The following is a 15,767-nucleotide window of genomic DNA, read 5'->3' on the forward strand; positions in this document are numbered from 1 at the left end:
AAACACCTTTTAAAGGTGAAATATAAATGTAGTCAAAAATTATATTCAAACATTTTAAATTACATTGTATTCTTTTCCTTAGAAAATTGAGCTTACCTCCACAGGATAACGTTGGCCATTGATACTGTGTTCAGAGCCCTCCGATCCATTGCTTGTGCCCCAATGAAACTCTACTTTTTCTGCCTTAAACCTCCCTGGTAGACCTGCTCCCCGAACAAAGTAATGATCTTTCAACATGATGGCGACTGGAAGAAATACAGAAGAGGAGAGAAAAAAAAACAGTGATTACCCACATAGCAGGCAGGTCTGGCCCGCATCTGGTGTCAAGCCGGCACTGCTGGCTGACTTCTGGCATGGTAAGTGGTATGTCATCCAGATATGGGCCAGGCCTGGCAATGATGGCACTATTTATTTTCCTATTTTCCTAATTTAGTTAGAAGACCCAAATGCCATGTTGCAATACTATACTGCTATGGTAGCCAACGTTTCAAATGCAGGTTTGACAGGTTTGTGACTGTACACTTTATCCAAAACCTTGTAAGGGTTTACTCATGCTTCCCACTGGGTGGCTGTAGCTCAGGAGGTAGAGCAGGACACCTACTGGTCGGAAGATTAGTGGTTTGATCCCTGGCTCCTCCAGTCTGCATGTCAAGAACGTGAATGTGTATAAATATAGTTAGAAAGCACTCAGTTTAGAGAAAGTGTGTGAATGTGGCATGTTGTATAGACACTTTGAGTAATCCAGGAGAGTAGAAAAGTGCAATATAAGAATCAGTCCATTCACTGTCTGAACAGAGTTTCGTCATGTTACTTTTGCACTCCTATGTTCCGGCACATGTTGTTATTACATGGCTTGGTTAAGGTACACATTAGGCTGACATCTGGGGCCAGAGTTGAAACTGTTCTGGGCCAGCACAGGACCAGCAGTGTGTCTGCAAATGGCCTTGTGCTGGCCCATGTGTGGGCCACGTGTAAGCCAGATCCGGGCCATACCAATTTTGCTATGCGGGTAGATGAAAAAAGTGAGCTTTGATTCATTACTTATCATATTTTTCAGCAGACATGGAAATAATTTCTCTTTAAAAACAGATACAGAAACAAAAATGTGACATCTATCGATGACATGAAGACAATTTCAAAGGTTCCTTGAAACACCATCAGAATGTGGGCATGTGCACAGCATGAAACAGCTTTAAATGCATAAATTAAAGAAACATATTCTAAGACATGCTAAAGATAGGTCTGTTTCTCCTTCAGATTTTCTCTGAGGAATACATCCTCACTAAAGATCATTTCCGTCAGTTTCCATCAGCTTATAAAGCATATTCTCATATGAGGGGCTAATTTGCCAGGCAGAATTGTTTTTCAGTTGCTTACAATTTCCCTTACAGGGTCCTTTGTCATTCTATTGCAATTTGCTGAGATATAGAGAGAAGTGAAACACTATGCTCGCCTCTGTCAGTGCGCCCCAGGGCAGCTGTGGCTACACTGTAGCTTGCCATCACCAGTGTGTGAATGTGTGTGTGAATGGGTGGATGATTGTGTATAGTGTATAGCGCTTTGGGGTCCTTAGGACCAAGTAAAGCGCTATACAAATACAGACCATTTACCATTTACGATTTATTTTCACATTCACAAGTGGTGTCAGGGTCAGTGCTGTGTGACAGGCAGGACGAGGGTAAACACAAACGGGGCCAGCTCCTGATGGCCCCAAGACAAAAAAAGCTCACTTGACCAGGGTGGAGTCTAAATCAAAAACAACCAGGAGCAAGAGAAGAAACCCCCAACACAAAACAAAAACACAGGCTGACCATGGCAACGACGAAGGGACCCTCTAGCGGGGAACCTCAGGTGGGCTGTGGCTGGAGAAACTGAACTCAGCTTTCCAAAGATGTGATCCACCACGCCATGTTTATTGATTACAGGAAATTGCATGTCAGTACAAGATACTTGCACCTTATTCACGGGTAGTGTTATAAAGTGTTACCCCAGAGGAGAATGAACTCAACCTGGGTGTCTATTGTCTTATGTAGTTTGGGAGATGATTGAATGATGGGTATGTCTGTGAAGGTTCTCAGTCATCCAGGTCATCGTAGTCAAAGGAGCTTGCAAAGAAAAGCGTCTGGACTTCTTTAAGTTACTTGAAGACGTTTCACCTCTCATCCGAGAAGCTTCTTCAGACCCAGCAACACGCTCAGACAAAAACTGGTTCACCCGAAAGACAAAACGCCAAAACACAGACTTAACAATGTGGTGTATGCTGTACAGTGCAGCGAGGAATGCCCAGACCTCTACATTGGAGAGACCAAACAGCCACTTCACAAGCGCATGGCACAACACAGAAGAGCCACCTCCACAGGACAAGACTCAGCAGTCCATCTGCATCTTAAGGATAAAGGACACTCTTTCGAGGATGCCAATGTTCACATTTTGGACAGAGAGGACAGATGGTTTGAAAGAGGAGTGAAAGAAGCCATCTATGTCCACTGTGAGCGACCATCTTTGAACAGAGGCGGGGGTTTACGACACCAACTCTCTGCCATCTATAATCCAGTTTTGAGATCCCTTCCCAGACGCCTTAACGCCCACTCACATCCTGGGCCATCTGACCTCAGGAATTCGCATGATAAGGTGGGGCCAGGTTTCACAATGAACACACCCGAAACTCTGGCTGATTGGGGCCCACACCCAGTTTCACACCTTGGCTCAGGCGATTAAAGGATCATCAGGGGGTCCTTTTGTCCCTCTGTGGGGGGATACTCCCACTAGGTTTATATCTGGGACTCTCCACCATTTGACCTTAGAACTGAAGAAGCTTCTCGGATGAGAGGTGAAACGTCTTCAAGTAACTTAAAGAAGTCCAGACGCTTTTCTTTGCAAGCTCCATGGGTAGGTGTAGTTTCCTCTGTGGTGAGGTCAGGTGGGCTGCCCCGGGCTCTGTGGGATTTGGCAGTGCTGCTACTGTGGGCCCGGGCCTTGATGGATTCCAGGGAATGGGGGTGCCTACTGGGGTCAGCAGGGGAGCTGGCCCCAGGGAGTGGGTACTTGCCCCCCCTCCCATTCCTTCCCTCCCTGTACCCAACTGCCTCCCTCTTCCCTTGGGGTATGGGTGTGTCACTGAGGTGCAGGGGAGGCATTCCCCCTCTGTCCCCTTCTGGCCACCTGTGCCTGAATTTTATTCCACAACCTAGACATCCACATTACTCACACTCTCATAACACATACATATAGGGCCTTGGGGGTGGGCACGTTATGCGGCGTCCAGAGGACCGTCTGTGTATCCAACCTCACGTCTTGCGCCGGTGCCCACCTCTCAATTTTAAATACATGTAGACATTGAGGGTGTTGGGTCTGTGTTTCCACAAGCCCCGCTGGTTTGGAGACTTATTCCTCATGAAGAAAACAAGACAGTCAGCGATCGATCGATTTACTTGTAAGGGAGGCCTCGTTGGTATCTACCACAAAATGACCCCAACGACGGCCTCCGCTTGCTGCCTTTTATTGGGAAAACAGTTCACACAATACAGTAGTACCTCCCCTCGTAAACCCCCCTTGGTTACAAAGACAAGGCACTGTATGTATATGTGTGTGTGTGTGTGTGTGCGTGTGTGTGTATGTATGCAGGTAAGAATGTGTGTGTGTGTGTGTGTGTTTGAGTGAGTGTGTGAGAATGTGTGTCTCTCTGTGTGCATGTGTCTCTGTATGCATGACTTCCTGCTCACCAAAAGGATCATAAAAGCAGGAAGCAACATCACAAGAAACAGATCTTTCAGATAGGATGTTTCTGCATAATACCTCCCCCAGCACAGAGTGGCTGGAGAGGTGCTCAGGGACAAAGGAATGTCTTGATCCTATAGATTGAACTCAGACCTTACAAATTTAAGAAGCATAATGACAAACATTCAACAAATAGACTTAACAGAGGGCTCTCGGGAGGGGCCATGCTGACACCTGCTGCTTTCTTGCAGAAAGCACCATGCCCCTCCCGTGTTTTAAATGCACTTTAGAACAGCACACAGCAACAAATATGAGTGGGCGGAGAGAGGTATGGGGTCTTCACACCCCCGTTTTCTGTTCGGGAGGAGGAGTTGGCCGTCTGGTCGGGGTCTGGGATGCTGGGCCTCCCTGCTGCTGTTCTGTGTGTCTCCACGGTGGGCAAGTGCTGAGTATTTGTATATGTGTGCATGAGGGTGGGAATGCATGTTTGTGTCTGTGTGTGCCTGTTTGTCTGTGTGTATGTGTCAGGTCGGGTCTTAGACTCCACCTCTCTGGGAACATCTGAGGCCCCCCCTGGTGTAGGGATCTATCTCCCACCACCACACTCCCTGCCAGTGGCTGATGCCCTCAGCTGTCAGTGCATTGGTGGTTCTCGGTATCCAGGGCTGGGGGCTCAGATATGTACTAGCTCACTCCCGGTGGCTGCTTGGCGGGGCCTGGGCCCTCATAACAGCCCACCAGTCATGAAAACCATCGACATGATAAGCAAAGGTGCACAGATCATATAAATGTTAATTATAACTGCATTTATCAACCTGCTGACATATTTAGCGTTTTTCACAAAAATGTGTTAAATGTACACCTGAACTGCCCTTCAGGCCCAGGTCTAGGTCCACTCTGACACAGCTGGCTGCTGGCAGATCCTGCAGGCACATCGTCACAGCCCCCTGTAGCTTCTGCAATGTGGCTGCTGCATGACCCCCCTGTCTGGGACTATCCTAAGCTCTTTCTAGGTGGGTTGCATGATGGTCCTCCTTGGGCTCTCGTGCATTGGAGGGCCTCAAGATGTTTGGGGCCTGGATCTCCTCCATGCCTGCTTCATGTCCTGGGGGGCAGGGCTATGGCTCCCCACACCCACTATCAGATAGTGGAGAAACCTTTTCAATACAAGTGCGCTCATGCACGCAGGTGTGCACAGACACATACTGTATCTTCCTTGGCTGCTGCGTCAAAGCACGTCATGCATTGTCGGTCTTGCGCGCTGCTCATTAACATTCAATATCTATTGGTCACTGTTACTTACACTTATCTAGGTTCTTGCTGTGGTTTCTCTTGTGGTTGTTCTCTCTTTGCTTTTTTGTTCTTCCAGCAGGTGATCCAGCAGATTTTTTTTGTCTTTTCTCTCTGTCCCTCTTCCCCTCTATTTTTCTTCCCCTCTCCTTTTCTTGAACTTTTCTAATCTACATCTTTACCTTTCCTATCCCCCAGTCATGTCTGTTCCATTTGTAATATCTTAAAAGTTAAAAATAAATGAAATAAGTAATAATCATAAAGATCATTTAAGTGGACCATGGCAAAGCCGTAACGATCCACTTGAAAAAATAAATCCACTGGGCATTTTTCTTGGCCTTCAGAAAATAATTCTGATTGCTACAGTGCCGAACAAACCACCTGAAAAAGCTGCCGGCCTCTCAGCTTGCCCAGCTAAAGTCAATGTTAATGTGAGAATTCATGCCCGTACAATGTCAGAAAAGATACGCCAAGGTATAGAAAAGATCTCCCCTGGTGGTGAAAGACAAAGATTGTTGTTGCAAAGGGAAGCATAAATCAAGAACAAAAAAAGAAACTTTAACAAAAGGACAAACAGAACATGTTTTATGTTTACCTGTTTTGCCAGTGTTCTTCATAGATGTCTTATTTGAAGATTCTATGTTAAAACCCTCCAGTGTCAGCTCCTGATATTCTCTGGATATTTTGGTATCCTTATCCACAATATTGATTGGTGACTGGTTTCTCTCTCCACATTGTGGGTAGGCAGATGCCCAGCCCTCATCTGGCCCATACATACCTGGGGAAGATAAGAAATACAACAGCATCTCATCACTTGAAAAAAAATGTGAATGCAAAACTGAGATATACTACCAGTCAAAAGTTTCAACACATCCCCTAATTTAATGTTTTTTCTTTATTTTCATGACGATTTACATTGTAGGTTCTCACTAAAGGTGTCAAAACCATGAATGAACACATATGGAATTATGTAGTAAACAAAAAAGTGTCAATAACTCAGAACATGTTTTATATTTTAGATTCTTCAAAATATCCACCCTTTGCTTTAATTACTACTCTTGGCATTCTCTCAATGAGCTCATGAGCTCCTGGTTTTCAAACAGTCTTGAAGGAGTTCCCAGAGATGCTGAACACTTGTTGACCCTTTTGCCTTCACTCTGCGGTCCATCTCATCCCAAACCATCTTGACTGAGTTTAGGTCAGGTGACTTTGGAGGCCAGGCCATCTGGCACAGCCTGGAGGTGTGTTTGGTGGTCATTGTCCTATTGAAAATTAAATGATGGTCCAACTAAACCCAAACCGGATGGGATGGCATGTCGCTGAAGGATGCTGTAATAACCAGGTTGGTTCAGTGTGCCTTCAGTTTTGAATAATCCCCAACAGTCTCCCCGGCAAAGCCCCCCCACACCATCACACCTCCTCTTCCATGCTTCACAGTGGGAACAATGCATGTGGAGATCATTGTTCACCATTTCTGCACAAAGACACGGTGGGTGGAGCCAAAGATCTCAGATTTGGACTTATCAGACCAAAGCCAAGATTTCCACTGGTCTAATGTCCACTCCTTGTGTTTCTTGGCCCAAACAAATCTCTTCTGATTGTTGCTTTTCTTAGTTGTGGTTTCTTAGCAGCTGTTTGACCATAAAGGCCTGATTCACAGTCTCCTCTGAACAGTTGATGTAGAGATGTGTCTGCTACTTGAACTCTACGTGGCATTTATCTGGGTTCTGATCTGAGGTGCTGTTAATGTGAGATTTCTAAAGCTGGTGTCTCAGATGAATTTATCCTCAGCAGCAGAGGTGACTCTTGGTCTTCCTTTCCTGGGGCGGTCCTCATGTGAGACAGTTTTGACGTAGTGCTTGATGGTTTTTGCACTTTGGGGACAAGTTTTAGCAATTTTCCGGACTGACTGACCTTCAGTTCTTAAAGTAATGATGGACTGTTGTTTCTCTTTACTTAGCTGATTGGTTCTTGCCATAATATGAATTCTAACAGTTGTCAAGTAGGGCTGTCAGCTGTGTACCAACCTGACTTCTGCACAACACAAATGATGGTCCCAACCCCATTGAGAAGAGAAATTCCATAAATAAACCCTGACAGGCACACCGGTGAAGTTAAACCATTTCACGTGACTACATCATGAAGCTCATTGAGGGAAGGCCGAGGGTTTGCAGCAGTGTCAACAAAACATAGGGTGGCTACTTTTTAGGAATCTAAAATCTAAAATATAATTAGAGTTATTGATCAATTTATTGTTTGCCACATAATTGCACATATCTGGCTTCATACATTTGATGTCTTCAGTTTGTATCTACAATGTAGAAAGTTGTAAAAATAAAGAAAAACCATTAAATAAAAAGGTGTATGCAAACTTATGACTGGTAGTGTATATCAGAACAAAAGGACATTTCAGACCTCTCTGAAACCAGCTGACAGGAAGCACTGCTAAATTATGTGAATCCCTATTAAACATTCCACAGCTGGGCAATGATCACTGTCAGCTACCCTGAGCACCAATCAGAGGAAGCTGCTGAAATACAAACCCTTTTTGTTCATGAGGATTTCGGAAGATTTCAAAATGTCATTATTTGAGGGCAGGTTATATTCACGAATTCTGTTTCGTGAAATAATACATATGATATTGACCGCTATATCTGGTTTTGCACTGCTGACTCCTTTTTTCAACCACAACATAACTACAAAGGCCAGGACTGAAATCTCACAGGGCCCAGCTTTAACATCTCAATGTTTACTTATAGACTTGGGGTGCATTCCAATAGTTCACTTTGTTTAGGAGGGTTCCTAACTGAGAGACATCAGCCAGAAGTATCTGTGTGGAGGCAGTAATATGAGCTGTGAAAATTCTCCAAAGATTAAGGAAAGGAGCATCATTGCTTCCTTTAGCATAGGATACACTGAACCATCCTTTATGAAAGGATAGGAGAAAATGCTGTCCCATAATTCATTGCGACATAACAGCCCACCAGTCATGAAAACCATCGACATGATAAGCAAAGTTGCACAGATCATATAAATGTTAATTATAACTGCATTGCAACCGCTGTTGCACAAAAATGTGTTAAATGTACACCTGAACTCTGAACTGTGAATTAGTGGCTCAATAATCCAGAAGAGAGAGAATGGTGCAGGCCTACAAACTAAATAAACAATCCAGTGTAAGCTCAGGCAAAAATGGTGCAATGGAGATAAATATTTGTTAGAGGTTGCTCGCTGTGTGCGCACTGCTGAGAAAAAAAGTGGCTTGAGAAAAAGAAGCTCATTTCAATTAATTCCTGTCAAAGTGAAAATCCCAGTGTTATTGAGGAACAAAAGGTGGGGCTCACCTCTAAACACTCAGCGTGAGAACTGAATGAAGAGGCACTGAGGCTTTGAGCCATCAACGCAAAGTGCCAATTATGTGATCGTTCTGATAACTTCTCCCTCTACTAAAAATAAACTCTTAGTAGCAACTATCACTACCACCACAAGGCATAAGACATATTTTTTCTCAGCATTAGATTTTGGACAGTCTGTGGTACTGTGGCAGTTTAGTGCAGACGGCGTAATTCACATTTGCGTGACTCATTTAATTCTTCTCCTGAAAGTAAAAGTTTTAAAAATACATATGCACAAGGCAAGCCACCAAATGACACTCCTTTACTTAGTACATTCAGTTTTTTAACATCAAATGTATGCTGTGTGCTGGTGCTGATGTTAGTTAATGTTGCCCTAGATCTTCCTTCTACTTTAAAATTCCAACTTTTGCAATGAAATAATATTTTTCACTGCCTGTTCAGTGTGGCAAATCTCTGAGTATGTTAATTATATAAGTATAATTCAGGTGATTAGATTATTACTTTGTGATTATTATTATTTGATTCCACTTTTCCACTTTTGCCTACTAAGTTGCTTTAATAAAATATCCTGCAAATAAATTCTAAATTGTGCCCATTCCCTTTTAACCCTTTGTGAAACAGTAAAGGGGAAAAACTGAGATACGCAGGGTAGACCTCCAGACACCAGAGGCTGTTAAAACCAGTCCCCTCACCCATCTATCCAAGCTCTGCTCTGACTGCTGGGTTAGACTCATAGGATCCACACATCCTGCATTGGGGTGCTGGTTCCACAAATTTATATCCACCACAGTTTTTGGCTTCCACACATCATCACTACCTTCAAGTAAAGTCTGCGCCACATACTCCCATTTAGATAAAAGCTGTACAGTGAAGATCACTTCCTTTGATTTCTTAAGAGCATTTGACATAATCTAGTAGCTGCTACCGGAAATATATGTAATTATCTGCCATCTCATGGTTACTGACTACGTGACATAAAGATCAAATTATGTGAGACTTTGTAGTGTCCACAAAGGACTACGGTCTCTTCTTTCCAGTTCACACAGTCTCTTTCCCTGTTCAGTTTCAGTTCCAGTCATCTAGTTGTGGTAATCGCAGATATAGAAACATCTTTTACATAACATGCTACGATTATCTGTAACATAGATAATATGACATTGTACCGTATTTTACGCACTATAAGGTGCACCTAAAATCCTTAAATTTTCTCAAAAATCGACAGTGTATGAATATGTATGCATTCTGGTTGTGCTTACTGACCTCGAACCGATTTTATGTGGTACACGGCGCTCAAAAATCTGTCAATAAATGTTTAAGTACGACTTTGGTAAGCTACGAAGCCGCACCGCTTGATGGATTGTTGGAGCATTATGGCTACCGTAGTCAGGAACCTCGTGGAGTGATCTGGGTCCAAACTCCACTTCAGCTCCCAAAGTCAGACAAACACTGCAGCATCACTGAGAGTTAAGAACTCTCTAAATTATTTCATCTTCAATAAAATGATGAGTGTGCTTTACCAGGTGTAAGAATTAAGTTTAACATCCAGGCATCCATGAAAACAGAATTTATTAAATTTAACAGAGTTAGAAGTTAGCAGAGAGTTAGCTCGCTAGTTTCCATCTAAACATGATATAGCACGTTCTGACTGAGAGATTTCTGAAAAAATTAAAACGTACAGCTCTGCTATAGCTTCTGACATAAACGAAGACAGAAAACTAAACAGCAGTGACGTTTGTAGGGTTACTGAAGTTGGGCTAGCTAGCATATAATGATGTGCTACGTGATCGCTAGCGACACAGCTATGTTAGCATAAAATAACATAGCTGTTGGAGCTCAGTCTGGGGGGAGTTTGTTTTTTCTCCTCGTCTTTCCTCATGTTGTGCATTTTCCATTGTTGTTCGGTTCCGGGTCGTTCCATGCTCGTGCGGCTGACCGGCCAGCTACCCAGCCTGACCTGTCTCCCCAATGTGATGTTTGTGTACGGTCGGCAAGGTCAGTCTCTTAATTGCCCCTTGGGGATAAATAAAGTGTTCTGAATCTGAATCTGATAAACACAGTGAAGCTGAAGGATGAACGCTAACTTTTTTCCCCTCGATAAAAGTTAACATGAGGGTTCCCGATGGTTAGGGACAAATGCAATCGGATGGCAGGATGCTGTAAACAGACCAAACTTCAGGCAGGAGAAAAACTGAGATAATCCATCCACAATACGAGGTTAGTCATTAATATACTGCAACAACATGGGAATAGAGCAGCTGGAGAGAATTCAACATTAATGAACCATTGGTACAGAAGTGGAGGAAGCAAGAAGTATGAGTTGAGTAAAGTTTGACATATTTGACTGTTTTGTTTCGCTTAATGCGCCTTATAATCCAGTGCCTTATAATCCAGGGCACGTCGTTCATGTCTCTCTCTACGAATTACCAGGCATTAAATCTATTCAGACCAGCACCTACCACCCTCTGGCTGATGGAGCGGCTGAAAAAGACTTTAAAGTCCATGAGTCATAAGTACAGGGTGGGCCATTTATATGGATACACCCAGGGCTGGACTGGGACAAAAAATCGGCCCGGCCATTTTGACTAGAGACCGGCCCACCAGGTATTATAGGAAAAACCATAAAGCCTTTGAATGAAAACAAACGCTGTTGTCACAGTGATGTACACTGTCTTGTTGGTATATATGTATCAGTCTAATAAACTTAACTTAAACCTACACCATCCTCCCTATTCTGGTATTCTAAACAGTACCCGAAAGTAGACTGCTTGGTCAAGTTAACCCCCTGAACTATCTACAACACATGGTGAAAACCTGAAATTAAGACAGAGAAGACTAGAGGTGAGACATGATCATTACTGATTACTGATGACAGATTTAGATATATTTTCATAAACCATTCATTTGCCACATCAATAAACAGCATGGCAGGGCAAAATATTTTTTCTAACATGGCAACCTTTAAAAAGTGAAAGGAGATAGAAAGACAGGTGAGAAAGAATAAAACTTAATTGACTTTTTGATGGCATTTTACACACAGTACTGGTACAGAATCTAGAAAATGCAGGAAAATACTGGCATCATATACAGTACTTAGCTACTTCTGAAGAAATTATGATGGGACCCTCAAAAAAATTACTATGTACAATAATGGATTTCTATACATTTTACATCAGATGAAAATGTTTGTTGTAAGATTCAGATAATTATTTGTTAAAAGCGAGACATTTTAAATGAGAATAAGAAAGAAAAGTATTTCTTTGTGCCCCCCTTTCCCTGTTAATGCCCTACCTGGCCCCTGGCAACACTTTGCTAGACCCGCCCCTGCACAGTTACCAGCTGTCAGCTACTTAGAAAAGGATCCTGGTGTTATTTGTCTCTCAGAAACAGTTCATAACTTCCCTTCAACTCATTCATGTCACCTAAAAGGTAAACCTGTTTCTCCATCACCTGTTCAGCTCTGATGATTCAGTAAGGACATCTCCTGGTTTCATCTTCATGTTTCCCTCTCACCACATATCCAAACCGACATCATGACCAGCAGCTTTACAGCTGTGGCTCCAGCAAACATCAGCTGATACTAGAAATTAATATTAAATAAATTCTAACAACAGCTGATCAAGCTTAAACGTGTTGCTGTTGTTTAGCGCGACATCCGCCGGTATCCCCGTTCTGGCGCAAAGTGGGATAAACAAACAAGAGAGGAAAGCCGATCAGCTGATCATTGATCAGTTTTATGATTGAAGTAGAAACAGGAGAGGGGGTGGGGGGGAGAGAATGAGAGAAGAAGAGGCAGCTGTGCAGCAAAGACACAGAATAAATCCACATTTGTGTCTTTTTCATTGTAGCTGAAGTCCAGGACAAACTGTGTTCCTTTTCACCTCAATACCAAACGCATAATATTTTCTCTGAATACGAGACGATTCCGTTTTTCACGGGACGGTTGGAAAGTCTAATAACTAACCTTATAAATAACAAGATAAAACAAGTTCAACATCAATAATATCATAGCACCCGCCCAGCTGTATATAAACTCCGTCATGCTAGCTAGCACTCAGTACGAGTTATTGTAACTGACTGTAAAAAGTCAGCATAACGAAAATAAACTCCACCTAAACTTGGTTTATATCTGACCCAGATAGACTGCAGGTCATAACTTCTTACCTGAAGTTCAGTTCACCGCCTCGGGTCTCTGCTCCTCCTGCCTTTCCGTCATCCACCTGCCAGCGTGTTGCATCTGCTGGCCTCCACCACTTGCTAATGTTACTGAATCTGTGGAAGCTCCGCAATAGCCACCACCAAACAACTGAGTTATTTTTACACATCTCCCAGCATCTGGCCAATCCACCACCTTTCAGTGTTTATACCGTTACGGGAAAAAAAACGAAAAAAAAAAAGACAAAACCCATCGGCCCATAAAAACGAAAAATCACCATCGGCCCACCGGGCAAATGCTCGGTATGCCCGATGGCCAGTCCAGCTATGGATACACCGTAATAAAATGGGAATGGTTGGTGATATTAAAGTCCTGTTTGTGGCACATTAGTATATGTGAGGGGGCAAACTCCTCAAGATGGGTGGTTACCATGGTGGTCATTTAGAAGTCGGCCATCTTGGATACAACTTTTGTTTTTTCAATAGGAAGAGGGCCATGTGACACATCAAACTTATTGGTAACGTCACAAGAAAAACAATGGTGTGCTTGGTTTCAACGTAACTTTATTCTTTCATGAGTTATTTACAAGTTTCTGACCACTTATAAAATGTGTTCAATGTGCTGCCCATTGTGTTGGATTGTCAATGCAACCCTCTTCTCCCACTCTTCACACACTGATAGAAACACCGCAGGAGAAATGCCAGCACAGGCATCCAGTATCCGTAGTTTCAGGTGCTGCACATCTCGTATCTTCACACCATAGACAATTGCCTTCAGATGACCCCAAAGATAAAAGTATTAGGGGGTCAGATCGGGAGACCTTGGGGGCCATTCAACTGGTCCACGACGACCAATCCACTTTCCAGGAAACTGTTCATCTAGGAACGCTCGGACCTGGCACCCATAATGTGGTGGTGCACCATCTTGCTGGAAAAACTCAGGGAACGTGCCAGCTTCAGTGCATAAAGAGGGAAACACATCATCATGTAGCAATTTCAAATATCCAGTGGCCTTGAGGTTTCCATTGATGAAGAATGGACCCACTATCGTTGTACCCCATATACCACACCAAACCATCACTTTTGTTGTTCCAACAGTCTTGGAGGGATCCCTCCAATGTGGGATAGTGTCAGACCAATAGCGGTGGTTTTGTTTATTAACTTCACCATTCACATAAAAGTTTGCCTCATCACTGAACAAAATCTTCTGCGTGAACTGAGGGTCCTTTTCCAATTTTTGTTTTGCCCATTCGGCAAATTCTGTGCGCCGATCTGGGTCCTCGCTGAGATGCTGGAGTAGCTGGAGTTTGTAAGGGTGCCATTTGTGAGTAGCTAATATCCGCCGAAGGGATGTTTGACTAATGCCACTCTCCAGCGACATGTGGCGAGCGCTACGCTGTGGGCTCTTGCTGAATGAAGCTAGGACAGCCACTGATGTTTCTTCATTAGTGACAGTTTTCTTGCGTCCACATTTTGGCAAATCCAACACTGAACCAGTTTCATGAAACTTAGCAAACAGTTTGCTAACTGTAGCATGCGAGATGCGTGGTCTCGTAGGGTGTCTTGCATTGAAATCTGCCGCAATGACCCGGTTACTGCGTTCACCAGATATCAACACAATTTTGATCCACTCCTCACGTGTTAACCTCTTCGAAATGTCAATGGCTGTGAACAAAGAGAAACTTGTAAATAACTCATGAAAGAATAAAGTTACGTTGAAACCAAGCACACCATTGTTTTTCTTGTGACATTACCAATAAGTGTGATGTGTCACATGGCCCTCTTCCTATTGAAAAAACAAAAGTTGTATCCAAGATGGCCGACTTCTAAATGGCCACCATGGTAACCACCCATCTTGAGGAGTTTGCCCCCTCACATATACTAATTTGCCACAAAGAGGACTTTAATATCACCAACCATTCCCATTTTATTACGGTGTATAATAATAATGGATTGGATTTATATAGTGCTTTTCAAGGCACCCAAAGCGCTTTATAATGCCACTATTCATTCACTCCCGCATTCACACACTGGTGGAGGCAAGCTACAGTTGTAGCCACAGCTGCCCTGGGGCAGACTGACAGAAGCGAGGCTGCCATATCGCGCCATCGGCCCCTCTGGCCAACACCAGTAGGCGGTAGGGTAAAGTGTCTTGCCCAAGGACACAACGACCAGGACAGAGAGCCCGGGGATCGAACCGGCGACCTTCCGGTTACAGATACGCTTCCCAACCCCCTGAGCCACGGTCGCCCCATATAAATGGGGTATCCATATAATTGTCCCACCCTGTACAAAGGGGATAAAGCCATACTATGAAGATATGGCAAAGAGTTGTTGAAGCTAGGTTAAGAAGAGAGGTGACAGTCACTGATGGCTTCTGTATGGCTGAAGAAATAGTATGCCTGAGAAAGAGCACTACAGATGTTGGATTTGAGAGCATTGATGGTGAAGTAAATACAAGGTCCAAAGGAACTTTAGTGTGTCTTTGTGGATCTATAGAAAGCATGCCAAGACAGGAACTGTGGTACTGCATGAGCAAGTCAAGAGTGGCAGAGAAGTGTGTGAGGTTGGGGTAAAACATGTATGAGCACAGTGGGACAGTAATGAGGTGTGTGGTAGGAGTGAAAGCTGGGTTTAAGGTGGGTGTGGGATTACATGAGGGATCAGCTCTGAGTCCCTTTTTATTGCAGTGGTGATGGACCGGCTGACAGATGAGGTTAGGAAGGCATCTCTGTGGACCATCATAGTAAGAGGAGGGAGCAGATGGAAGAGAGTCTGGAGAGGTTCGAATGTCGGGACTATGACTGGCGATGGCTGAATGTTGTCAGTGCGTATGCCCCACAGGGTGGATATCAGTGAGAGGACAAAGAGGATTTCTGAGTGACTTGGATGAAGTGGTAGAGAGTGTTTCTGGGGGGGACACAAAGAAAGAAGAAAATGACCTGCACTAAGTCGCTATACAGAGAGATCGAACTGGAAAGAATTTGCAGCAAATTAGTGTTCTTAAGAATAGATATGAAAAAAGTGAAGGTGGTGTGTTGAGGGTTAGACAGATTATAAATGATTATATCACAGGGACAGCTTACATTGAGCAGCTTGGAGGGAAAGTTAGCGAGACAATGCTAAGATGGTTTGGACAAGTGCAGAGGAAGGATAGTGGATATTATATTGGACAAGAAGATGCTGAATATGCAGCTGGCTGACAGGAGGACAAGAGGAAAACCATAGAGAAGATTTGTTCATGTCTGGCTC

At 43.6% G+C, this 15,767-nt stretch overlaps 1 protein-coding gene across 2 annotated transcripts in view; it reads right to left on the reverse strand.

Moving 5' to 3' along the window:
* Positions 1–15,767, reverse strand: part of LOC146386340 (receptor-type tyrosine-protein phosphatase gamma-like) — a 362,095-nt gene that overhangs the window by 135,831 nt on the left and 210,497 nt on the right. For both annotated transcript variants that reach the window (XM_084927312.1, XM_084927311.1), the window contains exons 3-4: positions 5,603–5,785; positions 97–245 (exon numbers count right to left, since the gene is read on the reverse strand). In XM_084927312.1, the coding sequence (XP_084783438.1) occupies positions 97–245; positions 5,603–5,785 (332 nt within the window). The remainder of the gene's footprint in view (positions 1–96; positions 246–5,602; positions 5,786–15,767) is intronic.

This window comes from Perissodus microlepis, chromosome 5, assembly GCF_051167445.1.
Source record: "Perissodus microlepis isolate ML-2025 ecotype Zambia chromosome 5, ASM5116744v1, whole genome shotgun sequence".
Classification (NCBI taxonomy): Eukaryota; Metazoa; Chordata; class Actinopteri; order Cichliformes; family Cichlidae; genus Perissodus; species Perissodus microlepis.